General features: G+C 40.9%; 1 protein-coding gene across 1 annotated transcript; it reads right to left on the bottom strand.

Moving 5' to 3' along the window:
• Positions 1-7,065: 7,065 nt before the first annotated feature.
• LOC100485004 (E3 ubiquitin-protein ligase TRIM39) lies at positions 7,066-22,693 on the bottom strand. The gene is made up of 7 exons (XM_012957838.3): positions 22,515-22,693; positions 17,323-17,744; positions 16,712-16,807; positions 12,860-13,087; positions 12,728-12,750; positions 8,913-9,007; positions 7,066-8,535 (listed from the first exon to the last, which is right to left on the bottom strand). Exons 1-7 carry the CDS (start codon positions 22,603-22,605, stop codon positions 8,012-8,014), a joined length of 1,479 nt encoding a protein of 492 aa, XP_012813292.3. The 5' UTR covers positions 22,606-22,693; the 3' UTR covers positions 7,066-8,011.
• Between the last annotated feature and the right edge of the window lie 1,162 nt (positions 22,694-23,855).

The following is a 23,855-nucleotide window of genomic DNA, read 5'->3' as shown; positions in this document are numbered from 1 at the left end:
CACAAATGCATTCGGAACACTGCACATTCTATTCCAAATCAAAACATAAAGAAAAATGTATCAACTGTGTGTTATTTCTTTAGAGAAAGTGAAGAAAAGGGAATATTAGGCTGGATAAACTGAAAAATGTTTCAAGATTTTGCTTTCCTTTGAATCACTGAAGTAATATTTAGTTGTATAAGCACCAACTTCTGTGAGCAGCTATTCCAGCCCAGGATGATTGGCCTATATTACACAATTCTTCTGCATTTCTTGGTTTTGTCTCAGAAACAGTATTTTTGATGTCACCAGACAAGTTTTCTATTGGATTAAGGTCGGGGCATTGGGCTGGCCACTCCATTACGTCAATCTTGTTGGTATGAAACCAAGAAGTTGTTCGTTTATGGGTGTGTTTGGGGGTCTTTGTCTTGTTGAAACAATACATTTCAAGGGCATTTCCTCTTGCATAAGGCAAACATAACCTCTTCATTTTGGCTCTTCTATCCATTCGAATGGTAGTTTTTCATTTTCTTCCACATCTTTCAGGTTTAGGTTGCCATTTTTAAAGTATTTGAGATCATTTTAGCAGAGCAGCCTATCATTTTCTGCACTTTGTTATATGTTTTCCCCTCTCCAATCGCTGTTCTTCTGAACAATGTCTGGAACGACACTGCACTATAACCAACACGGCACAACATTCTTCCTTCCTTAACTGACACCTGTTTTTCCACAGAATGAATGACCCACTAATTAAACTCTGATAATTAATTAAACACACTGATAATATTCTGAACAAAAATCTGAGTAATTGAATCAGTGAATGTTCCAATGACACAGAATCAGCAGCACGCATGTCATGACTGTTGGTTTTCTATTACTCTTCTTACAGCTACAAGTAAATTATTTGCCCTGTAGAAATGGCAAAAACAGTGACTGATCAGGTTAGTGACGTCGTACTGCTATTGTTCTGAACACAACTGTATGTCTGTGGTGATGTTATTGCTAAATATAAAGAGCTATAGATGTAAAGCAGAGGGAATCCTGGGTAGGGACAGTCAGTATCTATCGATTTCTATCGATGTAGCTGAGCATTAGTATATATTTTTTGCAGTAAATGTCATTTGTTTTATTTTTTAAGGGACAAAACAAGGGCAAAAATAATAGAAAATATATATAAAGTGTTTTTTTTTGTTTTTTTTTTTTACATATTTAAAATTGGCGTTTTATTGAATTTTGTTCATGCTATGTCTTATACCCCGTGCGGTTTTATTTAATTCTCTGTCTTACAGACTTTCCCACTGTTCACTATAGTACTGGCAGACATCACAACCCAGTCCATATGTAATACTCTTGCTTCTGCCACAACCTATTCCTGTGCTGTTGCGGATGCCCCTGTTGTGTTTACTGTAACCCTCTGATAGGCTGAAATTCTGATGATGGATCAGTCACTAACTGCATAAAATATACTGTAACTGGAAAGTCCATAAGGCATTCTAATATAAAGGAAGTTTTAATGCTGAAAATGACCTTGCACTTATATGAATGGCATATTATACCATGTGACCAATAGGATACATATTATGTTACAGCAAAGTACAGTATAGACTAAAGGGCAGATGTATCAAAAAAAGGTTTTTTTTACTTGATCTCACCAGTAAGAAATCCCAGTTGTGCTTCTTACTTTTGAGTTAATTTCTGAAGATGCCCGAGAACATTCCCATTGCACAAGGTTCCCATAGATGCCTATGGTGTTAACACAAGAGGAGTGACAGATATAATCCATTGCAAGCCCAAGCTGGTGTACCTAGTGGTTTGCATGGACCCCTGAGCTCCTGAAATGTTTCGGCAACAAAATGCTGGTTATGGGAAATTTCAACCATTGCTAAATCTTCCCTTGAGTGTATTAGGCACAAACATCTTCAGCCTCTGCCTGTTCAGTTGGCCTGTTACTTCCCTTCCCACCATCTGTTGCAGGTGAATGTGCAGCAGTGGCCGGAGATCTACGTTCATTCCGTTCCATATAGGAGAAACGTCAGTTTGAGCATTACTGTTCCTTTAAAATGTAACTTGTTTACATATTAATAAAAAAAAAACAAAACAAACTTGAACCTTTTTGTATACTGCAAGTGAATTTGCGGCAGACCTGCCACTTGAAAGTGTTCCATAACTATGTTTTGATAAGCGGGGGGCAATGGAAGCCATTGTTATATTGTCAAGCTGTCTTTTTACAAATTATATGTGTGTGTAAAACTAGTAATGCCTTCGCTCTCGTGATTTCATGGTGAACAAACGCAATAACGGACACACAGAAAGGGGTAAATGGTTCACAAAATACGGAGCATTTGCAAATTGCCTCAGAATATCCGTGTCGTAATAAATGTTCATCTTAAATTGAATGAAAACACAAATATGACATTATTCATAATGAAAGCAGAATGTAATTCCTAATACTCCGTACAAATTCTTATTATTCCAAGATAAGTAGTATTTGTCTGGCCTATTCCCTGCAGCCCTGACTACATGTACCTTTGAAACAATGTAGCAGCAGATATTGGCATGGAATTAGCAAAACAGATGCTAAATTGCCCCAAATCAATTGGGTGTTTTCATACTTTGCTGCCCTGACAGAACTAGCTGGGACAGCTGGAACTTTTATCTGGCACACAGAGGCCAATAAAGCATGCAAAAAGGTGGAAGGAAGAAAATAAATCCAAACGTATTGTTTAAATATGTTAAAAAAAAAAAAAGGGGGATGGGAGGTCAACTGGTTGATGAGAGCAGGGAAAAGCAAAGACATGAAGGCTTCCTTTTTTTCAGTGTAACTATTGATGCACGGGTAAACGGAATTAAAAAGTAAAAAAGCATATTCGTTAGTAAGCTCAAGGTTCAGAATATACATAAGCTGATCCCTTGGGTTGTAGTTTAGACCCACGTATGGCCAAGTAGCATTAAAGCGGACCTGTCACCCTAAGAAATAAGTCCAAATTATTTTCTATATTGTTAGTTGAGCAAAATAAACTTTACTTATTCAATATAAATAATATAAATCTTGTTTCCTTCCGTCTTGGAATTACTCAATCAAAGCAAGCAGGCAGGCACCATTTTGTGGACACTGTTATTAAGGCAAGCTTTGTATCATGCCAAAATCTTGTTTATGTGATAGAATGGGGGACCTGATGCCCATGCCCATGCACTGGCTACACAATCAGATGAGGAGGAGGGAGGGGAGAAGTGAGATGTGCAGTGACATCTAGGAAGTGCTGAATGGAAAGCTAAAGTTACTGTCTGCCCCGCCTCTATGCCTAAGGCATAGAGGCGGGGCAAGCAATATATGATTGACAGCTGTGATTTTTAAATGCCTTTATAATGGGTTTGGATGTGTTAATATAAAAATGAATTTGGGTTTCATTTTTAATTTGAACAGGACTTTTATTATACAGATTTTCATGTCTGGGTGACAGGTCCACTTTAAGCCAGCAGTTACATTTGGGTGGGGGTTGATTAAAGAGTTTACATTTTGTTTACATTTGCTGGAACTTAAGGAAGACTCATCATGATTAAGTGAAACCATCAAAGCTAGGTTAACCTAGTGATGGAGATGCGGTCAAGGGGTAAGGATCATGTTACTCCTACAAAAACATCTTAACATGTAGATTTAAAGTTAGAAATTTGGAAAATAAAAAGTTATGGAAAACCTGCTCCTTGGGGAGCAAAGAGTTAGACGTACAGGAACTGAAGGAAGCTGCTGGTGTTCCAGGAACAGTGGCTTTTTGGCCTTATATTACACCTTAAAGGGATTCTGTCATATTTTTATGGTATAGTTTTTACTACTATATTACACTGTTCACATTGCAAATAATTCATTCTACCATTTCAAACTTCATTTTGGAACCAACAAATTTTTTTTACTATTTACCACTAGACTAAAATTTATCAGAGCTTAAGTCACATTACTGAGGCCACCTGGGAACATGTCTAGCCCCACTCAGATTTCAAAATTAAATATGAAAACATCTGTTTGCTCTTTTAAAAAGCACATTTCAATGCAGGATTCTGTTGGAGGAGCTCTATTAACTACAGGTATCGGACCCCTTATCCGGAAACCCGTTATCCAGAAGGCTCCGAATTACGGAATGCCCGTCTCCCATAGACTCCATTTTAATCAAATAATTCAGAATTTGAAAACTGATTTCCTTTTTCTCTGTAATAATAAAACAGAGCCTTGTAATTGATTCCAACTAAGATATAATTAATCCTTATTGGATGCAAAACAATTCTATTGGGTTTAAGTAGACTTAAGGTATTGAGATCCAAATTACGGAAAGACCCCTTATCCGGAATACCCTTGGTCCCGAGCATTCTGGATAATGGGTCCTATACCTGTATTAGCACTATTAACTGATTCTGTCAGGGGTTCCCGTGACAGAATCATTTAAGTAGAGCTTTCTTGCTCTGAGATGTTCCTTGGCCAAAATGAATGCCAAAAAATGGCTTTCATTTCTAGAACTGGTGAAGAAAGACATTGAAGACAATCTCCAACCTTGACTGCAAGAAAGTTAAGAAGCAGGTTAAAAAGACACAGCTATTTGAAATCTTTTGGTTAAGATTAGTAAGATGCAAGGTATTGCATGTGAAAATCATTCAACTATGGTGTGGTGGAAAAAAGAACGTTCCTCTAGTGGAGGCCAAATGGGAGGGCTGCATACTCTAGTGAAGAAGCTGTGATGGTCACAGTAACATGGCACCTGAAATGATGTGCCCTTCCTTTTGAGTCTCTTGACTACTAAAGTCAGTAGAATGAATCGAGGGCAGATGAATGCTAATTGGAACTATAAAGGTGTCATCAAAAGGGCTCCATTAGAGTTGGGGTCCGAAAGGAGATCCTAATCGCATTTTTGTCTGGAACTGGGGCAAAAAAGAAAGTCAAAATTGATTTATTTTTGAAGAACTGGGAATGCAAAAGTTTTTTTTCCTGAAGAGGATATGCCGTCTATCTCCATGCAAAACCAGAGGGGTACCGCAAGCTTCCGGAGAGAGCTGTAGGGGAAGGTACGAAGGAGAACAGCCTTGGAGCAAAGCTGGATTTAAAAAAAAAAAAAACTACCTTTTGTACAAATGTACACATGAAGAAGAGGCTGAGAAAACTTTTACAAGGGTCATGGGTAGGCCCTTCTCAAAGTGGGGTTACTACTTCATTTTAGGTTTCGGATAGGGGCTCTATATACCATAAATGCACTCACAAGGTTGTTTATGATTTGTTCATTGTTTGTTCTGCCTAAGTGATAATTGTCCATTGTCTGTACTGTCATTAGCACTTCTCCATTAATCATTTTCCATATGAGAATTGCTTCTCAGATATTCCTGTTCAAAACACCATCCAGTGTCTTTAGGGCAATGACACATGAGGAGATTAGATGCCCAAGATGCATCTCCTCTACTGTGGGCAACAAATCTGCTGCAAATGACAAATATGTAGATGGCAGGTAGGAAAGCATACATGTTTGCTACATTTTTCATTCCAAAGTTGCCTTGTGAGGAAATTTTGGGCAACTTAGTGAACACCCAACCCCACAGGCATTTTACATTATTATTATTATTATTATTATTATTAAATTAGTCTAAAATTCATTTTCCAGATTGTCTAAGAAACGGTTTATTCATAATATATAAAATAAGCCTTATTGCCTAAATTCTCCCTCAGTTCAACACTTCATATTATGTCTGAAATCATTAGAGATAAATATGTTAGATCTGCACCTTTTTGTTTCACTCTGCTAGTTTTATACTTTAGATCAGCACTGTCCAACTTCTGTGGTACCGAGGGCCAGAATTTTTCTGGCCAATGCGGTAGAGGGCCGATAATGGAAGCCAGTTTGACCACTCCCCCTTTTTAAACCACACCCACGTAAACAACACCCATGTTATCACAAGAGCTTTTAAGACTATACCGACATTAATGGTGGTAGCGCAGCAAAACCCCAAATGGTTGGTGCTCACTGTAGGGATATCACCCTTTATTCGTATGTGAAAGAATTATATTATGCCATATGCCTCCTCCTCCCCTGTGGATAGCACAGCAACCCCCAGCACATAATTACACACCTTAGGGACCATTTAATGGCTATTTTCAAATGCTATCAAACTCCCAAAACAAACCCCTGCCAGGTTCACCTCCCACAGGCAGCATAGGGCAGGCAGAGTATGGCACACACAGGCAGCATAGGGCAGGCAGAGTATGGCACACACAGGCAGCATAGGGCAGGCAGAGTATGGCACACACAGGCAGCATAGGGCAGGCAGAGTATGGCACACACAGGCAGCATAGGGCAGGTAGAGTATGGCACACACAGGCAGCATAGGGCAGGCAGAGTATGGCACACACAGGCAGCATAGGGCAGGCAGAGTATGGCACACACGGGCAGGGTATGGCAGGGAGAGTATGGCACACACAGGCAACATAGGGCAGGCAGCGTATGGGACACACAGGCAGCATAGAGCAGGCAGAGTATGGCATATACTCTGCCTGCCTGTGCCATACTCTGCCTGCCCTACCCTGCCTATGTGTGCCATACTCTGCCTGCCCTCTCCTGCCTGTGTATATGGCACACACAGACAGCATACACTGACACAATGCTGGCACTGCTCCTACAGTCTGAGGTGTGAACAGGGGAACAATGTGGGTGATTAGAGCCTGTGGTGTGAACAATGCAAGGGGGTGAACAATGCAGGGATTAAAAGGTGTGAACAGTACAGGAGATTACATATTTAAACAATACAGGGGGATTACAGGCTGAATATGAGGTGTGAACCTTGCAGGGGACCATTTAATCTCAGTACTGATACCATTTAAAGCTTCCACAAAGGTAAGCCATCAAAGCAGCCAGACAGGTGGAGGGCCACACAGAGGGGGGTCGGCCCGCGGGCCGCCAGTTGGACAGCCCTGCTTTAGATCTAAAAAATGTACAAAATATAAACTATTCTTCCACAAAGCTCTTGCTTCCTACAGGCTCATTAAAACTTCATCTCTGAATATTTAGCAGACTGGGTGGTAGTTGGTTTGGCCCAAAATCAGCAAACACGCCACAATTAAACTCACCATAATGAATATATTTTTAAATTTACATCACAGAATTAAACAGTGCATCAATTCAAATGAATACATGTTTTTATATCTATGTCTAATCTCCAGGAATGAAAGAAACACAGATACGCCACGTTAACTTATACGGCAGAATTTGTTTATATTAAATACAAAGTACAAGATCATGTTAATTAAACGAACACTTGCCAAGTATGGTCGTATCCCAACATTTCCTCCATAAATGCCTTTTTTCCATGATAATGAAAAATTAATGTTTAGGTAAAGATGATTAAAATGGCAGTAAGTATTCTTTCAGCTCTTTAAATTATTTAAAAATCTCAAGCCTTCCTAAAAAAATAGACTTCTATTCTTTCCATTTTATGAAAAAAAAATTATATTGCACAAAGTTGTGTAAACACTAATAAAAACATCTGAATACTCAAACTTGAATTTAATTCTATGGCTGTTGAACAACCCACTTTAAAAAAAAACTCACTAGGTACAAGTGCAGTACAGTGTGATACAGTAGGGCCCATTTACTCCGGGATAGGCACAAGGCCTGGCACTATAAGGGGTAGTGAATCCTTAGCAATAATTGTGCCTTTGTAGGCAAACGGGGTAAGACTGGTCCAGCACGAAACCTGCTGCTGGGCATTTATCACCTAACCATTTGGCTTTGTATATTTACACCATGGCCATTCTCTATTTGTATATGAAAACAGACATGAATAAAAAGTATTGCCCAATTTTCTTACAATAACTGATTACAAGCTCCAGTCTATATAGCAGTAAATATATGAAGTGATTTTGCAGGACAATAAAAAAAGAAAGAAATACAAGGATTACCTGGTGCCAATTTAAAAATTGGCACATTTTATATTAAAAAAAGGATATATGATGCATTTCTGACTAAATGTTTTGGCATACTCTTACTCAAAATTACAGAAACACTCAGGCTTCAAGTCGCAGTTCTGTTCCCATTGCCCCAACACAAAAGAAGGGGAAGATTTTATCAGGGGAACGCACATCACGGAAAGTGTAAAGATGCTCAAAGCTTTCGGCATTGAAAAAGGAAACCTGTTGCTCTTCGCAGTTGAGAAATACACCGATGACGACAGGGCGGTCCCTGGGGTGCAAGAGTATGTCAGGACTGGTGAAAGCATAGTATCTATCAGTATACATACCGAGTAAGCCAATGGCCCAGACACCAACATAAGGCTCAATCCTAAAGGCTCCTTTTCTGCGAACAGATTGTATGGCAACCCCAACACTCCAATATATTCCACCACCCACTTCTACTTCCCAGTACCGTTTCCCTGATCGGTATCCTGTGGTTCCTAAGACACAAGGTTTCATATCAAATCTTTCAGGATAATTGACCAGATTCTTTGGATCCTCCTCGTATCTGATGATTTTTCGATTGCCAGAAATAATGAGATTAGGATTGGCAGTTTTATGGTCCAAGGTTACAGGAACTAAAAAGCCAAAAAAAAAAACTCATCATTTTAACAAATGTTATATTAAAGGGGACCAGTCACCCAGATATAAAAAGCTATATAATAAAAGTCCTCATCTCATTAAACCTAAATGTATTTTTTATGAACACATCCATACCCGTTATAAAGGCATTTAAAAATCACAGCTGTCAATCATGTATTGCCTGTCCCGCCTCTATGCCATACATTTGTAATTATTTCTTAGGGTGACAGGTCCCCTTTAACCCCTCAGCTTTTGTAAGTGATAGCTCCAAGAATTCTGAAAACAGGAGAATGCTGGGAGATAACATTTACAACAACTGGAGGGGTGCGAGTTTGGCATTTTTTTAGTATAGTATAGGAGGGGATAACATTACCATTAAATCTCTTGAGGTAAAAAAAAGGTGCAGGTGTTGTCCCATCACGTGAAGGCTTCTTCCTAGGATCACACAGCTGCAGATTTTCAGAATTCCTGGAGAAATATAAATGGTAAAGAGATAATTAGTTCCAAAAATCTCCCTAAGCTCCCACTGCCTTCTTAACGTTGCTCGTGGCAAAGGTAATATCTTTGAGAAGATTGTCTTGGAGGTTCTCGCTCACAAATTTAACCTAGTTTTTAAATCATTCTTGAGGACCTCCCCACTTCTTCTAACTTTGTTATTGGTACCTATGTGTACCATGACCATTGAGTCTTGCCCAGCCCCTCCCAATAATTTGTCCACTCATTACACCACATGCCGAACCCTAGCACCAGGCAAGCAACATACAGTTGGGCAAGTAGGACCCTTACAAAAGATCATCCTATCCACCTTTCTAATAACTGAATCCCCTTTAACTAAAACCTGTCTTCCCTTCCTAGCACTACCCCCCAACCCACCTGTATTAGAGGTGCTGCCCCCCAGGGTGCTCTGAGAGTCAGCCTGCTCCATACATGCCAGTTCAGAGCTGTCCTCCCCAGCATCTTCAGCCAAAATAGCAAATCTGTTGGTTTTGACAAGCTGTGGACCAGCCTTCCAACCCGCCTGTCCCCAACTTTACCTCTTGACTCACAAGCATATCTCTCTTCTTAACATCCACTGTCCCTTCTCCACCCCCCACCAGTAATTGCCCTATGAGCCTCCAGTCCTCCCCTATGTTTGTAGCCGCCCTCAGTGCTGCCAGTTCCCCCCTTAGGGCAGTGACACATGGGGAGATTAGTCGCCCGCGATAAATCTTCACTATTGCGGACGGCTAATCTCCCCGACATGCCATCCCACCGGCAAGAATGTAAATCGCCAGTGTAATGGCATATGGCCCCTTTTCAGTTTTCCAAAGTCGCCCAAAGTTTCCTTGCAAGGCAACTTCGGGTGACCGAATTGATGTGTATACCATCCCACCGGCGATTTACATTGTTGCCGGTGGGATGGCATGCTGGGGAGATTAATCGCCCGCAATAGCGAATATTTATCGCAGGTGACTAATCTACCCGTGTGTCACTGCCCTAAGGGGGGAACTGGCAGCACTGAGGGCAGTGAGCGGAATTCCTTGTAACAGCTTTTTTGTTTTAAACGCCTTTTGGTTTTTTAACACCTGATAAAGACTTAATTCCCATGCAACAGTTAGATTACATGCTACACTCGCTTCGCAGCTCCCAGTCAGTCAGTAACTTACTGAGGTACAAAACCCTTATGTATGTCAAGAATAGACAGTATTGTGCAAGGTGGGGTGGGGGGACACTTACATCACTTATGAAAAAGGTAGTACTACATTTCTCAGTATTCAAAAAAGTACATCAACTTCCTCCTTTACTTCCATAAAACCAGCAGCATGTAAAATGGAACTGATATTTTTACTTCAAAGCAGCGAACCCTCAAATGTGTTTTTTTTAATGTGACATTATTTTAGCTTACAGAAAAATACATAATTACATAATTAAATTGAATACAAACTGCATATCTAATCTTCACACTGCTTTGGACACTGTTAAGGAGTGATTATGGAATTCTTTCAGGCAGGATTGTTACTGGGATGATGTTCATCACTTCACAAATGGTACCGCATTTTGTTAACTGCATTAAGATCAGGGCTTTGACTGGGCCGTTTCAAGTAGGGATGTGCTGAACCCCAAAATCCACACTCAGGGATTTGGCTGAATACCGAACCGAATCTGAATTCTAAATAGCATATGCTAATTAGGATTTGGAAGGGTTAAATGTTGCTGCGAGCGGCGAAAAATTTCCCACTTCCATGTTAATGTGACAAAGAGTCACATGATTTTGGCCAGGACCATGGATTCGACAGAATCCGAATCCTGCCAAAAAAGGCTGAATCCTCGATTAGGTGCATCCCTAGTTTCAAGACATTCTCTTTGTTTCTAAATCACTTTAATTTAGACTGGATATGTTTTCTAAGGACAATGATTTGAGATACACATGAACTTTTGACTAAGCCATGTTTTCAGCAAACTAAATCAGGTTTTCCTTGATGTCTCAGGGGGGCATCTTAGTCTTTAGCACTGCCCACCTAATATCAGTTTTTAAGTGTCCTGCATCTAGGATACTGAGTTTCAAGGTTTCTAGTAAGACCCTCTGAAAGGAATCATTTGATCAAAGATCCAGAGGTTCAGAGGACTTGCTTCCCTGCATTCTGTAGCTGGACAGCAGGTTTGGCCACTGAGGCACTAAAGTATGTAATTTCTCCTCCCCTTCTACATGCTGCTGTGCTTAGTCCTGCTACTGCCCATCTCCACCCCTTGGCTCAGTAGCTTATGGTATAATGTGCAGCAGAATGTTAGAGCACATTGCTGTCCTTACTCATGAGGTCGCCTACTGCGTCTTGGCAAATAAAGCTTGTTTCAGCTGCCAGATTACCAGGGGTGGGTAACTGCAGATTGGTACTATTGTGTCATATGACTGCTCTCCTTCTGGTATTTTCCTTTGGTAGCCTTTGGACATGCTAGAGTGGCAGAGAGCGCTAAACAAGGAAGTGCTGCTGACTATTCTAGCTTCACACTGAAGATAAACAACAAGGGTACTACGATGAATGGCAGAAAAACAATTTCTTCTAAAGCTTATGACAAGGGTCATATTGGATTTGGGGCGGGGGGGGAAAGGGGTTTTATTTGATTAATTCAACATCCTTTGAGTTCTATTATTTCATCAAAATGGATTGAATAATTCAGGAATGTAAATCAGCTCTCTTAAAGGAACAGTAAGGGCCTCGGCACACGGGGAGATTAGTCGCCCGCGACAAATCTCCCTGTTCGCGGGCGACTAATCTCCCCGAGTTGCCATCCGTTGCCATCCCACCGGCGAAAATCGCCTCGCTAGGCAACTTCGGCGATTTGCCGAAATCGCCTGCGCAGCGTGTGCCACCCCACCGGGGACTTACATTTTCGCAGCTGGGATGGCAACTCGGGGAGATTAGTCGCCTGTGAACAGGGAGATTTGTCGCGGGCAACTAATCTCCCCGTGTGCCAGAGCCCTAACACCAAAAAATGAAAGTGTATAAAAGTAATTACAAAATAATGTACTGTTGCCCTGCATTGCTACAACTGGTGTGTTTGCCTCAGAAAGACTACTATAGTTTATATAAATATGCTGCTGTGTAGCCATGGGGGCAGCCATTCAAAGGCGAAAAGGCACAGGTTGCTTAGCAGATAACAGATAAACCTCCATTATATGGGGCTTATCTACTAGTTATCTGCTATGTAACCTGTGCCTTTTCTCCTTTTTTTCCAGCTTGAATGGCTGTCCCCATGGCTACCCAGCAGCTTATTTATTTAGTAGCTTTTCTGTAGCAAAAACATCAGTTTTTTGCAGAGCAACAGCACATTATATTTTAATTACTTTAAAACACTTTAATTTTTTGATGTTACTGTTCCTTTAAGATGTCAGTTTTAGTCCTTTCAGGCTGGAATACAAATACTCTGTACAAACATACTCAGGGGGTAAATCACATAGTCCCCACAATTCCCTCTCCAGTACCAGACAGAGGCTGTTAAGCTGCTTTCCATTAGCAAGGACTTGTCATCTTGTTAAAGAAAATGGGTAAATGCTAATGGGTTTGGTTTCTGGCAAAACATTCATTATGATATTGTATATTTATATTTAGAAAGCAACTTAAATGCACCTTTGTCTACTTATCAAACACTAAAATGCTCACACACAACTAAAACAATTGACTTACAAAGCAGTTAAAAACAAATATTTACCTGCCCACCGCAGATTTCGGTTCCTTTAGAAGTCAGACAGAGAACAATATGTAAAAAACAAATATAAGTTAAAAAGGAATATTGGCATAGGATGTAAATTAAATGGATGACACAGTGATCATAAAGTCTAACCTGATATGTTTGAGCCGAGGGGAGAATATTTTGCTCGATATCTAAGATGAGTGCGTGCAGAGATGACAGTTTTTCATTCAGCTTACTGGTCCTTTCATTTGTTCTTTTAATGATCAGTCTCTCCATGTTCTCCAAACGCTCTTTGAATTCTCTTTCATGATCTTCTAAAATCTGACGCAGGATTTCAAATTCAGAGGTGAGCATTCTACGTTTTTGCTCAATTTCATTCTGCAAAAGTTAAAAGCCGTGAGTAACAAATCACTAATTTATGGGTAACAGAGATGACTAGAGAACTTAAACCATGACACCATAACCCATGTACCCCTATCTTCAACAGACTTTTTAAATAAAGACAACGTCAAGTTGGAACAAAACTACCCAGCATTCACCAGTAATGTCATCATGTTAGCGCTTTTTTCCCCAAATCAGTTTCTATTTATAAAAAAATTTAAAAAAAAAATCAAGAGAAGTTTAGTACGCTGTTCAGTTTAAAGGTACTACATAGATCACTATATAGTATAGGTAGTAATATTAATTTGTGGCATAGTGAGACCTGTTCCGCCACCCTTGGTGCTTTATTTCATTGATTATCTGCTTGTTCTCTCTGAGTGACCTTTTTTAAGTTATAATTTACACTTTTTTTTAAAGGTAATTTTTTAATTATTTTAAACAAGATAAAACCAAAACAAAGAAAACAAACAAAGGTTTTCGCAGAATATGAGAATTGGGTACAAGTTGACACAAGGTGTAACAGTGAAAGCCATGGGGGGAGGTTCCCTTGGTTGGACACACCAAGAGAACAGTCATCCTAGATTAGGGTCTAGGGCAGGCATTGCTCCTGGAGGGGGGCCATACAGTTTTATGGCAGCCTCCTGTATAGGTGTGGAGAGGTTTCCCTAATTTAGGTCTCAACAGAGTCTATATCACACCATACAATGTCAAATTTGGCAGGTGATCCTCTGATTTTGTATGTGAGTTTAAAGAGTGGGGTTGCATTATTAACCAGTTGTATGCAGGCTCTGGGGGAAGAAGGGGAGTTACCCATCCAATGCATAGCAACTGTTTTCTTTCGATACAATAGTAAAATGCAAAATCTTAACCTTGCATATTTAGAAGGGATTACATCATTTAGGACACCCAGAAGGCACATGGTTAGGTTATCCACCAGGTAATTAAAGGGGCTTTTCCCAAAACCAAGGGCAAAAGTCCCCATGAGATTGAGGATATGTACATTTTTTTTTATTATACATTTCACCAGATCAGTGTAAACCACTTCTTTTGGCTTTGTTTTGTACTTAGTTAGGCCACTACATATAACTATATCTATATATAGATATAACATGTAACAGTTTATTAAGCACTTCTCAGTCTGTAGAACTGTTGTAACACTGGTGCCCTTAAATGTGCAATTTTATATTTACTGTGATTTTATTATTTCATGTTAGTGCTAAGTTACCAGTATACTGTTAGGCTACGGCCAAAAGAATAAAAAAAGGTCGACAAAAGGGGGGCTTGTGGTAGGAAAGCTCACAGACAAGCTTCATATCACTGCAACTTGTTTGACTGGGTGTTTGGTAGCTGTGCAACAACAGTTGTATCTGCACAACTAGCTGTTCTGCCATAAGACCAGATAAGGTAGAATTCAGGGGAAAATGATTTCTGAAAGTCCAAGTAGAAGGTCAGATAGGGTAAGGGTTTGGAGCAAATACTTATTTAGTAAACTTGGTTTTCTTTAACTATAACTGATTAGCTGATAAAATTGTATGTTTTTATCTGTAACCTTGCCATAATTGCCCATATACAGTTAGGTCCATAAATATTTGGACAGAGACAAATTTTTTCTAATTTTGGTTCTGTACATTACCACAATGAATTGTAAATGAAACAATTGAAATGCAGTTGAAGTGCAGACTTTCAGCTTTAATTCAGTGGGGTGAACAAAACGGTTGCATAAAAATGTGAGTTTATTATAGGAACAGTAACACCAAAAAATAAAAATGTTTTTAAGTAATCATAATACAATGCACTGTTGCCCTGCACTGGTAAAATTTGCACATTTGCTTCAGAAACACTTCTATAGTTTATATAAAAAGCTGCTGTGTAGCCATGGGGGCAGCCATTCAAGCTGGAAAAAGGAAAAAAGGCACAGGTTACATAGCAGATAACAGATAAGTTCTGTACAATACAATGGTGTTTTATCTGTTATCTGCTATGTCACCTGTGCCTTTTCTCTTTTAAATGGCTGCCCCCATGGCTACACAGCAGCTTCATTTACTAAACTATGGTAATGTTTCTAAAGCAAATACACCTGTTTCACCAGTGCAGGGCAACAGTACATTATACTGTAGTTCCTTTTATACACTTTGATTTTTTGGTGTTACTGTTCCTTTAATGCTCTGCCAGGCTGTTACTGCAGTGGCTTTCAGTTGCCGTTTGTTTGTGGGCCTTTCTTTCTGAAGTTTAGTCTTCAACAAGTGAAATGCATGCTCAATTGGGTTAAGATCAGGTGACTGACTTGGCCATTCAAGAATTTTCCACTTCTTTGCTTTAATAAACTCCTGGGTTGCTTTGACTGTGTGTTTTGGGTCATTGTACATCTGTCCATTTGTATCAATTTGACTGCATTTAGCTGGATTTGAGCAGACAGTATGTCTCTGAACACCTCAGAATTCATTCGGCTGCTTCTGTCCCGTGTCACATCATCAATAAACACTAATGTCCCAATGCCACTGGCAGCCATGCACGCCCAAGGCATCACACTGCCTCCACCATGTTTTACAGATGATGTGGTATGCTTTGGCTAAGGAGCCGTTCCACACCTTCTCCATACTTTTTTCTTGCCATCATTCTGGTATAGGTTGATCTTGGTTTCATCTGTCCAAGGAATGGTTTTCCAGAACTGTGCTGGCTTTCTTAGATGTTCTTTAGCAAAGTCCAATCTAGCCTTTCTATTCTTGAAGCTTATGAGAGGCTTGCACCTTGCAGTGCACCCTCTGTATTTACTTTCATGCAGTCTTCTCTTTATGGTAGACTTGGATATCCATATGCCTAGCCCCTGGAGAGTGTTGTTCACTGGGCTGGCTGTATTGAAGGGGTTTCTCTTCACCATGGAAATGATTCTACGATCATCCACCACTGTTGTCTTCCGTGGATATCCAGGTCTTTTTGCGTTCACCGGTTTCTCAGGATGTACCAAACTGTATATTTTGCCACTCCTAATATTGTAGCAATTTCTCTGGTGGGTTTTTTCTGTTTTCACAGCTTAAGGATGGCTTCTTTCACCTGCATGCAGAGCTCCTTCCACATGCAAGCACCACACCTCAAATCAACTCCAGGCCTTTTATCTGCTTAATTGATAATGACATAACAACGGACTTGCCAACACCTGCCCATGAAATAGCCTTTGGGTCAATTGTCCAATTAATTTTGAGCCCTTGAAATTAAGGGATCGTGTTAAAATCCCCACTGTTTACCCCACCGAATTAAAGATGAAAGTCTGCACTTCAACTGTATCTGAGTTGTTTCATTTACAATTCATTGTGGTAATGTACAGAACCAAAATTAGAAAAAAGTTGTCTCTGTCCAAATATTTATGGACCTAACTGTGGACTGCAGAAGGCTAAACAGGAGTAACCTTGTGTCTCTGTGCTTCCAAAACTTGCATCCAAGCCAGAAATTTAAAAACGGGCACCTACTTTGAGGCCTCTGGGACCAACATCAGAGGGGGTGGTGAGCAAGATGTTGCTCAAAAACCCCTGGTTGGGGATCACTGCATTAGACAGTTCAGGGGTATTCCCAACCATATGAATGAACTTTTTCCAAGGAATATATTCAAGTGTCTCACAAAGCTACCTTAAGTTTTTCAACTTTTTGCTTGTCTTCAGACTTTGTTTCCAAGATAGCTGCACATTCTCTTCTTAATGTGTGAAGGCGATCTCTGAGCTGAACCTAAATACAATCATATTTCCTTCAGTTAGTGTTATATCAAGGCACTGGGCACAAGAAGCAATCAGAGGCTTCATTTACTAGTATTAAATATTGTCCAAAATGAACTCAATCAGTGTGATCATCTGAGTAGCAGAAGAGTAAGTATATATATTTAGCGAGCCATACATTATAACTGTGGCAGACGAGAATACACACACCAGTTTTGCTTTTATCTGCTGTAGAAAACTTTGTATATAACACTATTTGTTAGCTGGGATCGGTGAAGCCTGGCAACCAGAAAGATTCATTCTAAAGGGCATATTTTTAGCATTATTATTGTTAATCTTACTGATCTTTCTGATCAGGCTCCAATTCAGGCTTAAATCAGATTAAATTACAGCCAGACTGCTATGGTAAGAACATCTAGTTATTCCAATGATTATGAAAAACTGACCTATCACAAACAGTAATATCTGTACCACAATCTTTGCAGCAAACGTTGGGCTCTAAAACACAAATTGTTATTGTTTTGTCACCTTAAACTCTCTAGTTGACTCCTCCACTGGTATCACAGTATGGGTCCTATGTTCCACTGACTCTCGGCACACCAAACAAATTTCCTTTGCATCCACTTGACAAAAGAGTTTCATTGGTTCCTGGTGCTTTTCACATTGCTTCTTACTAACTGGAGACATTTTGGTAGCAGCAAGTCGTCCAGTTATTTCCACCATATTCTCCACAAGACGATTAGGCCGTAAAAATTTCCATCTGGATATGTTTCTGCACTGGGGACATTCAAAGTTGCTGTGAATTCCTCTCCAGGTACGGGTAATGCAGGCTCGGCAAAAACTGTGCCCACATTCAATAGAAACAGGTTCACTAAAGTGATCCAGGCAAATAGGGCACGTCAGTTCTTCCTTTAGCTCAGTTACTGGATTTCTCTTTGCTGTAGCCATTGCTGTAAGAAAAAGAAAGACAAATACACAAGGTCAGTCAAATGCAGTTGCACATCTTTTGTATTACACAGGTCCTTCATGTCACCACCAGTGCACTTGTTGAGGGCTTGTTCTGCAGATATGTAGTGCTAAACCCACACCAAGAAATATCCCTTGCTGGCTGCCACAAGCTGAGAAAGGAAGTGCCAAAACATTGTGATGTCTAATAAGCCTACAATTTAACCTCCTAAAGTTGTATTGCCCATTATAAGGAAATATTTGCAGTCAAATATGATAGAATTGTGCTCTCTTTAGGTAAAGAGACATCAAGCTTTCTAGTAACGTGGCTTGTCTTGCCTACCCCTACAAACAATTGTAAATACTCCATTCCATCAGGGAAAGGGAGAACAAAAGCTTAACTAAAAAGTAGGGTATAAATGTTGTACATTATGTTTTGGGCTTCTGTACCAGCCCAAGGCAACCCCAGCCCTTTAGCAGGGAAGATCTGTGCCTCCGAAGATGCCCCAGTAGCCCCCCCATCTTCTTTTCTGCTGATTCCCTGCACATGCTCTGTGCCGCTGTCACTTACTGAGCTTAGGGACCAACACATAATATACTTTGTATATAGAATATAAATGTCACAATAGAAAGCTCATTAGTTACGACCTTAAATGCTGCTAAAAATTGAGTGAGAGGGAGTACAAACCATTACAAATCAAAACTACACAGATACTAAGTCAGTTTACAATATGTACGGCATAGCTCAAACACTAGTCAGAATCCCAGCCAAACTGGCAGAGTGAGATTTGGGGCAAAAATGCAGTTGCTACCCTAGATATTTTTGAAACTATGACATCACAACCACAAAGGCGTCCTGGCAGCAGGGGCGTATTAAGTGAAACTAGCTCCTTGGCTGTATCTCAGGACATGGATGCCCAGGAGAATGCAGCTAATTGTGACCATGCCATGCTTTTTAAAGTTACACCCAACTTTTATTGCCACCATTTCTAGAGAATAATACCAGCCTTTCTATACCTGTTATTTTTCCACCTATTAATATGGGCATCAAACTTTTGTATCATGCCGGGCAGTATTAAACACATCCCATTTTAAAGGGCAATCCGAGGCCAGAACAGAGCACCACTGTTGAATCCACGCATGACTTTCAGCATTAAGTTTCATGCCTGCTTTTCCGGCTTGCAAAGTAAATTTAAATACTCCCAGAAACAAAGCATCAGCACCACCCAACATATAATAGTTCTGTAAGGCTAATGCCACACAGGGCTGATTCTCGGTCTGTGTATCAATGCACGCTGAGAATAAGCCCCTTCACTCACATCAGCCCTATCATGAGTATGCATTTTGGTGCTGAAATCCACCCCATGTGGCATTAACCTTAGAATTGGCCCAGTAATCCATCACACAGCACAGTGGTCGCAGCAATATTAGATACAGATGTCCAAGCAATATGTGATGCCTTGGTCCCCCAGTTGCATTGTATAGCAAGTGGCAGGCATACCTCAATTTTAAAAATGGGGTATAATATTTTCTTGTCATTGCTACCTTGTGTGTGAAAAATGCTTTGCAAATGTAAGGGGGAGATTTATTAAAGTGTGAGTTTGATTTTTCTCGCGATTCAAGTTTTTTTTGCACTAAAAAAAAAACTTACATTGGAATTCTGTTTCAGGAATGTCTGCTATTTAAAAACCCAAAAACTTGAATGTACAAATTCACCATTTAAAAGCTTGCCAGTTTCTATAGAAGTCAATGGGACTTGTACAAAGAACAGAAATTTACATGCACATGTAATAAAGCACTGGAACTTGTAATTAAATATATATTGGAAAGTTGCTTGAAATGAAATGGATTGTAGTATGTGCTATCGGGTAATCCTAAATAAAAAATTGGCATTAAAATTGCCTTAAAAATTAAGGGCCGCCTGCAGTGCACACAAACAAGCCATAGCACACATACAGTACATGCTAGGCACAGAGCCCATCACTAAATGGCGGCTCAAGGGAAGGGATGTAAAAGGGCAATATTTACTGATATATATATTCCAGTTTGGTAAGATTCTTTAATAGGTCATTGGTTATGTATTCATTCTGGGGTATAGTTTTCCTTTAAGCTTTTACCTAATGAAAGAATATACTGCTACAATTGTAAACACAAAATGTCTTTTCCTGTACACCATAAATGTTTTTTTTTTTCATTTGCTTTCTACTTTTCTTTTTTCAATATTTGAGTGTTTTTCTAATATTAATGTTTAGGGCAGGCGAAATTGTAGGATAAAGCCCTAAAAATAACAAATCGGAGGATGTTCTGAACATGAAATAGTTGGCAGACACCAATCGTACAAAAGTGACTTACTGGAAATGCATTGCAGGTCCCCCAAGGATATCGTCAGGTAATAAATACATGCACAGATTTTATAATTTTCCGAGCAAAATTTTCTAACCTGGGATTGCCATGGTACACAAATTATCGGGATGATAATTCGGATCCCACACAAGGTCCGAAATATTTATGAAACTGCGTTTCGTACGATTTTATCAGTGCACATATGGCCAGCTTATTGCTGATGCCACACAAAACTGATTTTCGGCCTGTGGAAAAACACAGGCAGAGAATCGGCCCCTCTGCTGGCAACAAAAGCGGCAAAAGCAGGCATTTTCGGTCCAGTCTCCACTCCGCTCCATGTACCTGCACTCAAGCAAAAGTTGTACTTTTAGTGTAGGTAAACAGAGCTGCGTAAGGGAATAGATCTGCTTCTCTCACCTGAGAGAAGCAGAAGAAATGCTCTATATGTCCAGGGCCTACATTTTATTAAAGGCAGCTGCTAGAATTAATACAGTAGTTACTAATGTTTCACATGTTCTGCTGAGAAATCTATCAATTCATGTAGCAAACTATAACAGTTCAGAGTAACCTGGATTACTGAGATACCAGACTGTAGCACTTGAGACTTGAATATTAGGGAGAGGGCACACATAGTTACATAGGGTTAAAAAAAGACCAGTGTCCATCAAGTTCAACCCATCCAAGTAAACCCAGCACACCTTACCCACACCTACCAATCTATACACTCACATACATAAACTATAAATACAACCACTAGTACTAACTGTAGATATTAGTATCACAATAGCCTTGGATATTCTGATTGTTCAAGAACTCATTTAGGCCCCTCTTAAAGCATGTATAGTCTGCTTCTTTCTGCCTGCATTGGGCCAGGCAGAGAGAAGCAGATCTGCTCTAAACACTTCTGTGAGTAGCTGCACTGACAGACACAGCATCGGCCTTAATGCAGCTACACGGCGCAGAGACTGGCCTGAAAATGCCTGCTGTCGTGTTTTTCTGACCAATCACTGCTCTGTCTAGCAGCAATCAGGCCTATGCTATCACTATCAGTGCAACTACACACAGAAGCGTATAAATCAGATCTGCTTATCAAAACCTGCCTACCAAATGCAGGCCGAGAGAAGCGGACCATATGTCCTGTGTGCTCTCACCCTTAAAGAGCATGTCAACCCAAAAAATATATTTTGCCTAATAAAAGAAAACATAGTTCTAAGCAACTTTCTAATATGAATTTATAAACAAAAATGTTAGTGCTTCAAAAGTTATTTGTGAATGTAACTGCTATTGAAAGCAGCATTTAGTTAACTCCTGGTTGTTACTTTTTAAACAATGTTTCAAAGGTCAATCTCCTCCAGCAAGTCAGGTCTGTCAGTCTGCTGCTTGTGTTACAGTGATTCACAAGGCAGAGTTACCAGGGCAGAGAATACACATATATATATATATATATAAAGCAATGAAAAATTTTCCTATTTGGTGAACTGTTTAAACCGTAAAAAGCGTTTGGAAGAACTTGGGAGAATTCTTGGGACCAAGCTTTCCAGGGATTCTTTCTTAAAGGAACAGTAACACCAAAAAAATTCAAGTGTATGAAAGAAATTCCAATATAATGTACTGCTGCCCTGCACTGGTACAACTGGTGTTTTGCCTCAGAAACACTACTATGGTTTATATAAAGAATGCAGCTGTGTAGCCATGGGGGCAGTCATTCAAAGGAGAAAAGGCACAGGCACTTAGTAGATAACAGATAAAACACGATTGTATTCTACAGAGCTTATCCGTTATCTGCTATGTAACCTGTGCCTTTTCTCCTTTTTTCCAGCTTGAATGGCTGCCCCCATGGCTACACAGCAGCTTATTATATAAATTATAGTAGTGTTACTGTAGCAAACACACAACTTTTACCAGTGCAGGGCAACAGTGCATTATATTTCATTTACTTTAAAACTCTTTAATGTTTTGGTGTTACTGTTCCTTTAATTCAGAAGACTATGCTTAAAACCTACTAAAACGTGTTTAAAAGTTGAAAATAAACCAGAATACAAATGTTCTGATATCAACAGTTCGCTCATATTGTTTTATTGAAGGCCACATACAACACATACAAGGCATTTAGTAAAGAGAAAGCATGATGTCATGATTATGGCAATGGGGCCGTGGGGCTTTGTGTTGCTGTGTGCAGCTCAGTTGAATGAGGTTATCATGTGAATATACAGAAAGCAGCAGTTTGTGTGATTGCTGAATTAGCTGACAAACATGTGGTGATTCCAATGTGCTGCCATGTTTGGCCTAAGGGGAACTGGGATTTTCTTTCCCAGAGACAACAAACCCCCTGTGTGCCATTGCCCCTAGGCTCAGCCAGCCTGCATTTGCCTATACAGCACACCCCTGTCACCATGCTGCAAATAGCAGGCACCTTCCTCCATGGTGCATACCTTGCATTCCTCCTGTTAAACTCGACAAAAATGCAGTTGTGGGCTCGGAATCCATCTTTAATTCAGGAAGCTGGCACTGCTCTAGCCACATGTGGTGCTGGGGGCTGCCTCACATAAAGGAGACTGAGAGCAGCACGGAAACAATGAATGTGAATGCGCCATGGTACACAACCCTGCGCGCTTACCTGCACCGCACCGACTCGCTCGGCTCGCAGGAAACTAGAAGTCAGCACATACCACTTGGACGTAGAGAGAGGGGGGGGGGGATGATTAGTAATATAAATCTACGTTTAGAATTGGGTTGCTGAATTTGCTAGCAGGTTGTCAGGGCTTTAGAGCAGGTTAAAGGTTTCATACTGGAATATAAATGCAGGCTGTCCTCACTGCCGCTTTAGCGGTGTCCGGTATATGGGCTCCAAAGCCTGTTTATCAGAGCTGAAGGGAGACCCGTGTGTAGGCTGTACTGACGGCTGGGCGTGTCCTCTCACTCTCCCGCAGGAAGGTGTCATAACTGTGAGTGACAAGGAGACCTGCCCAAGCTCCTCCTCCTGTTTCTCTGCACAAACTGGGACACGTTATGTTATCTTTATCCTACTTGTGATAAAAGAAGTGCTTCTTTAGGGCTCTGGCACACGGGGGAGATTAGTCGCCCGCGATAAAACTCCCTGTTCGCGGGCGACTAATCTCCCCGAGTTGCCTACCCCTGCCATCCCACCGGCGAACATGTAAGTCGCCGGCGGGATGGCAGACGCGGCGGCGCGATTTCGCGCAAATCGCGAGTCTTTTTCGGCGATTCCCTGAAATTGCCCCGCCGCGTCTGCCATCCCGCCAGCAGGGGTAGGCAACTCGGGGAGATTAGTCGCCCGCGAGCAGGGAGTTTTATCGCGGGCGACTAATCTCCCCCGTGTGCCAGAGCCCTTAGGGCTCTGGCACACGGGGAGATTAGTCGCCCGCGGCAAAACTCCCTGTTCGCGGGCGACTAATCTCCCCGAGTTGCCATGACCTGCCATCCCACCGGCGAACATGTAAGTCGCGAAATCGCGACGAAATTTGCGCGAAATCGCGCCGCCGTGTCTGCCATCCCGCCGGCGACTTACATGTTCGCCGGTGGGATGGCAGGGGTAGGCAACTCGGGGAGATTAGTCGCCCGCGAACAGGGAGTTTTGCTGCGGGCGACTAATCTCCCTTGTCACGGGCGACTAATCTCCCCGAGTTGCCATGACCTGCCATCCCACCGGCGAACATGTAAGTCGCCGGCGGGATGGCACACGCGGCGGCACGATTTCCCGATATCGCCAAAAAAGACTCGTGAGGCAGGTCATGGCAACTTGGGGAGATTAG

This window comes from Xenopus tropicalis, chromosome 2, assembly GCF_000004195.4.
Source record: "Xenopus tropicalis strain Nigerian chromosome 2, UCB_Xtro_10.0, whole genome shotgun sequence".
Lineage (NCBI taxonomy): Eukaryota > Metazoa > Chordata > Amphibia > Anura > Pipidae > Xenopus > Xenopus tropicalis.
The sequence above is the reverse complement of the archived record's forward strand: the minus strand, read 5'-3'. Positions and strand labels throughout refer to the sequence as shown.

Coding starts and splice junctions, on each gene's coding strand:
- LOC100485004 (XM_012957838.3), bottom strand. CDS start 22,605: ATGTGGCTAGAGCAGTGCCAGCTTCCTGAATTAAAGATGGATTCCGAG. Junction 12,751..12,859: donor CCTCGGCTCAAACATATCAG/GTTAGACTTTAT, acceptor TGACTTCTAAAG/GAACCGAAATCTGCGGTGGG. Junction 9,008..12,727: donor CCGAAATCTGCGGTGGGCAG/GTAAATATTTGT, acceptor ATATTTCTCCAG/GAATTCTGAAAATCTGCAGC.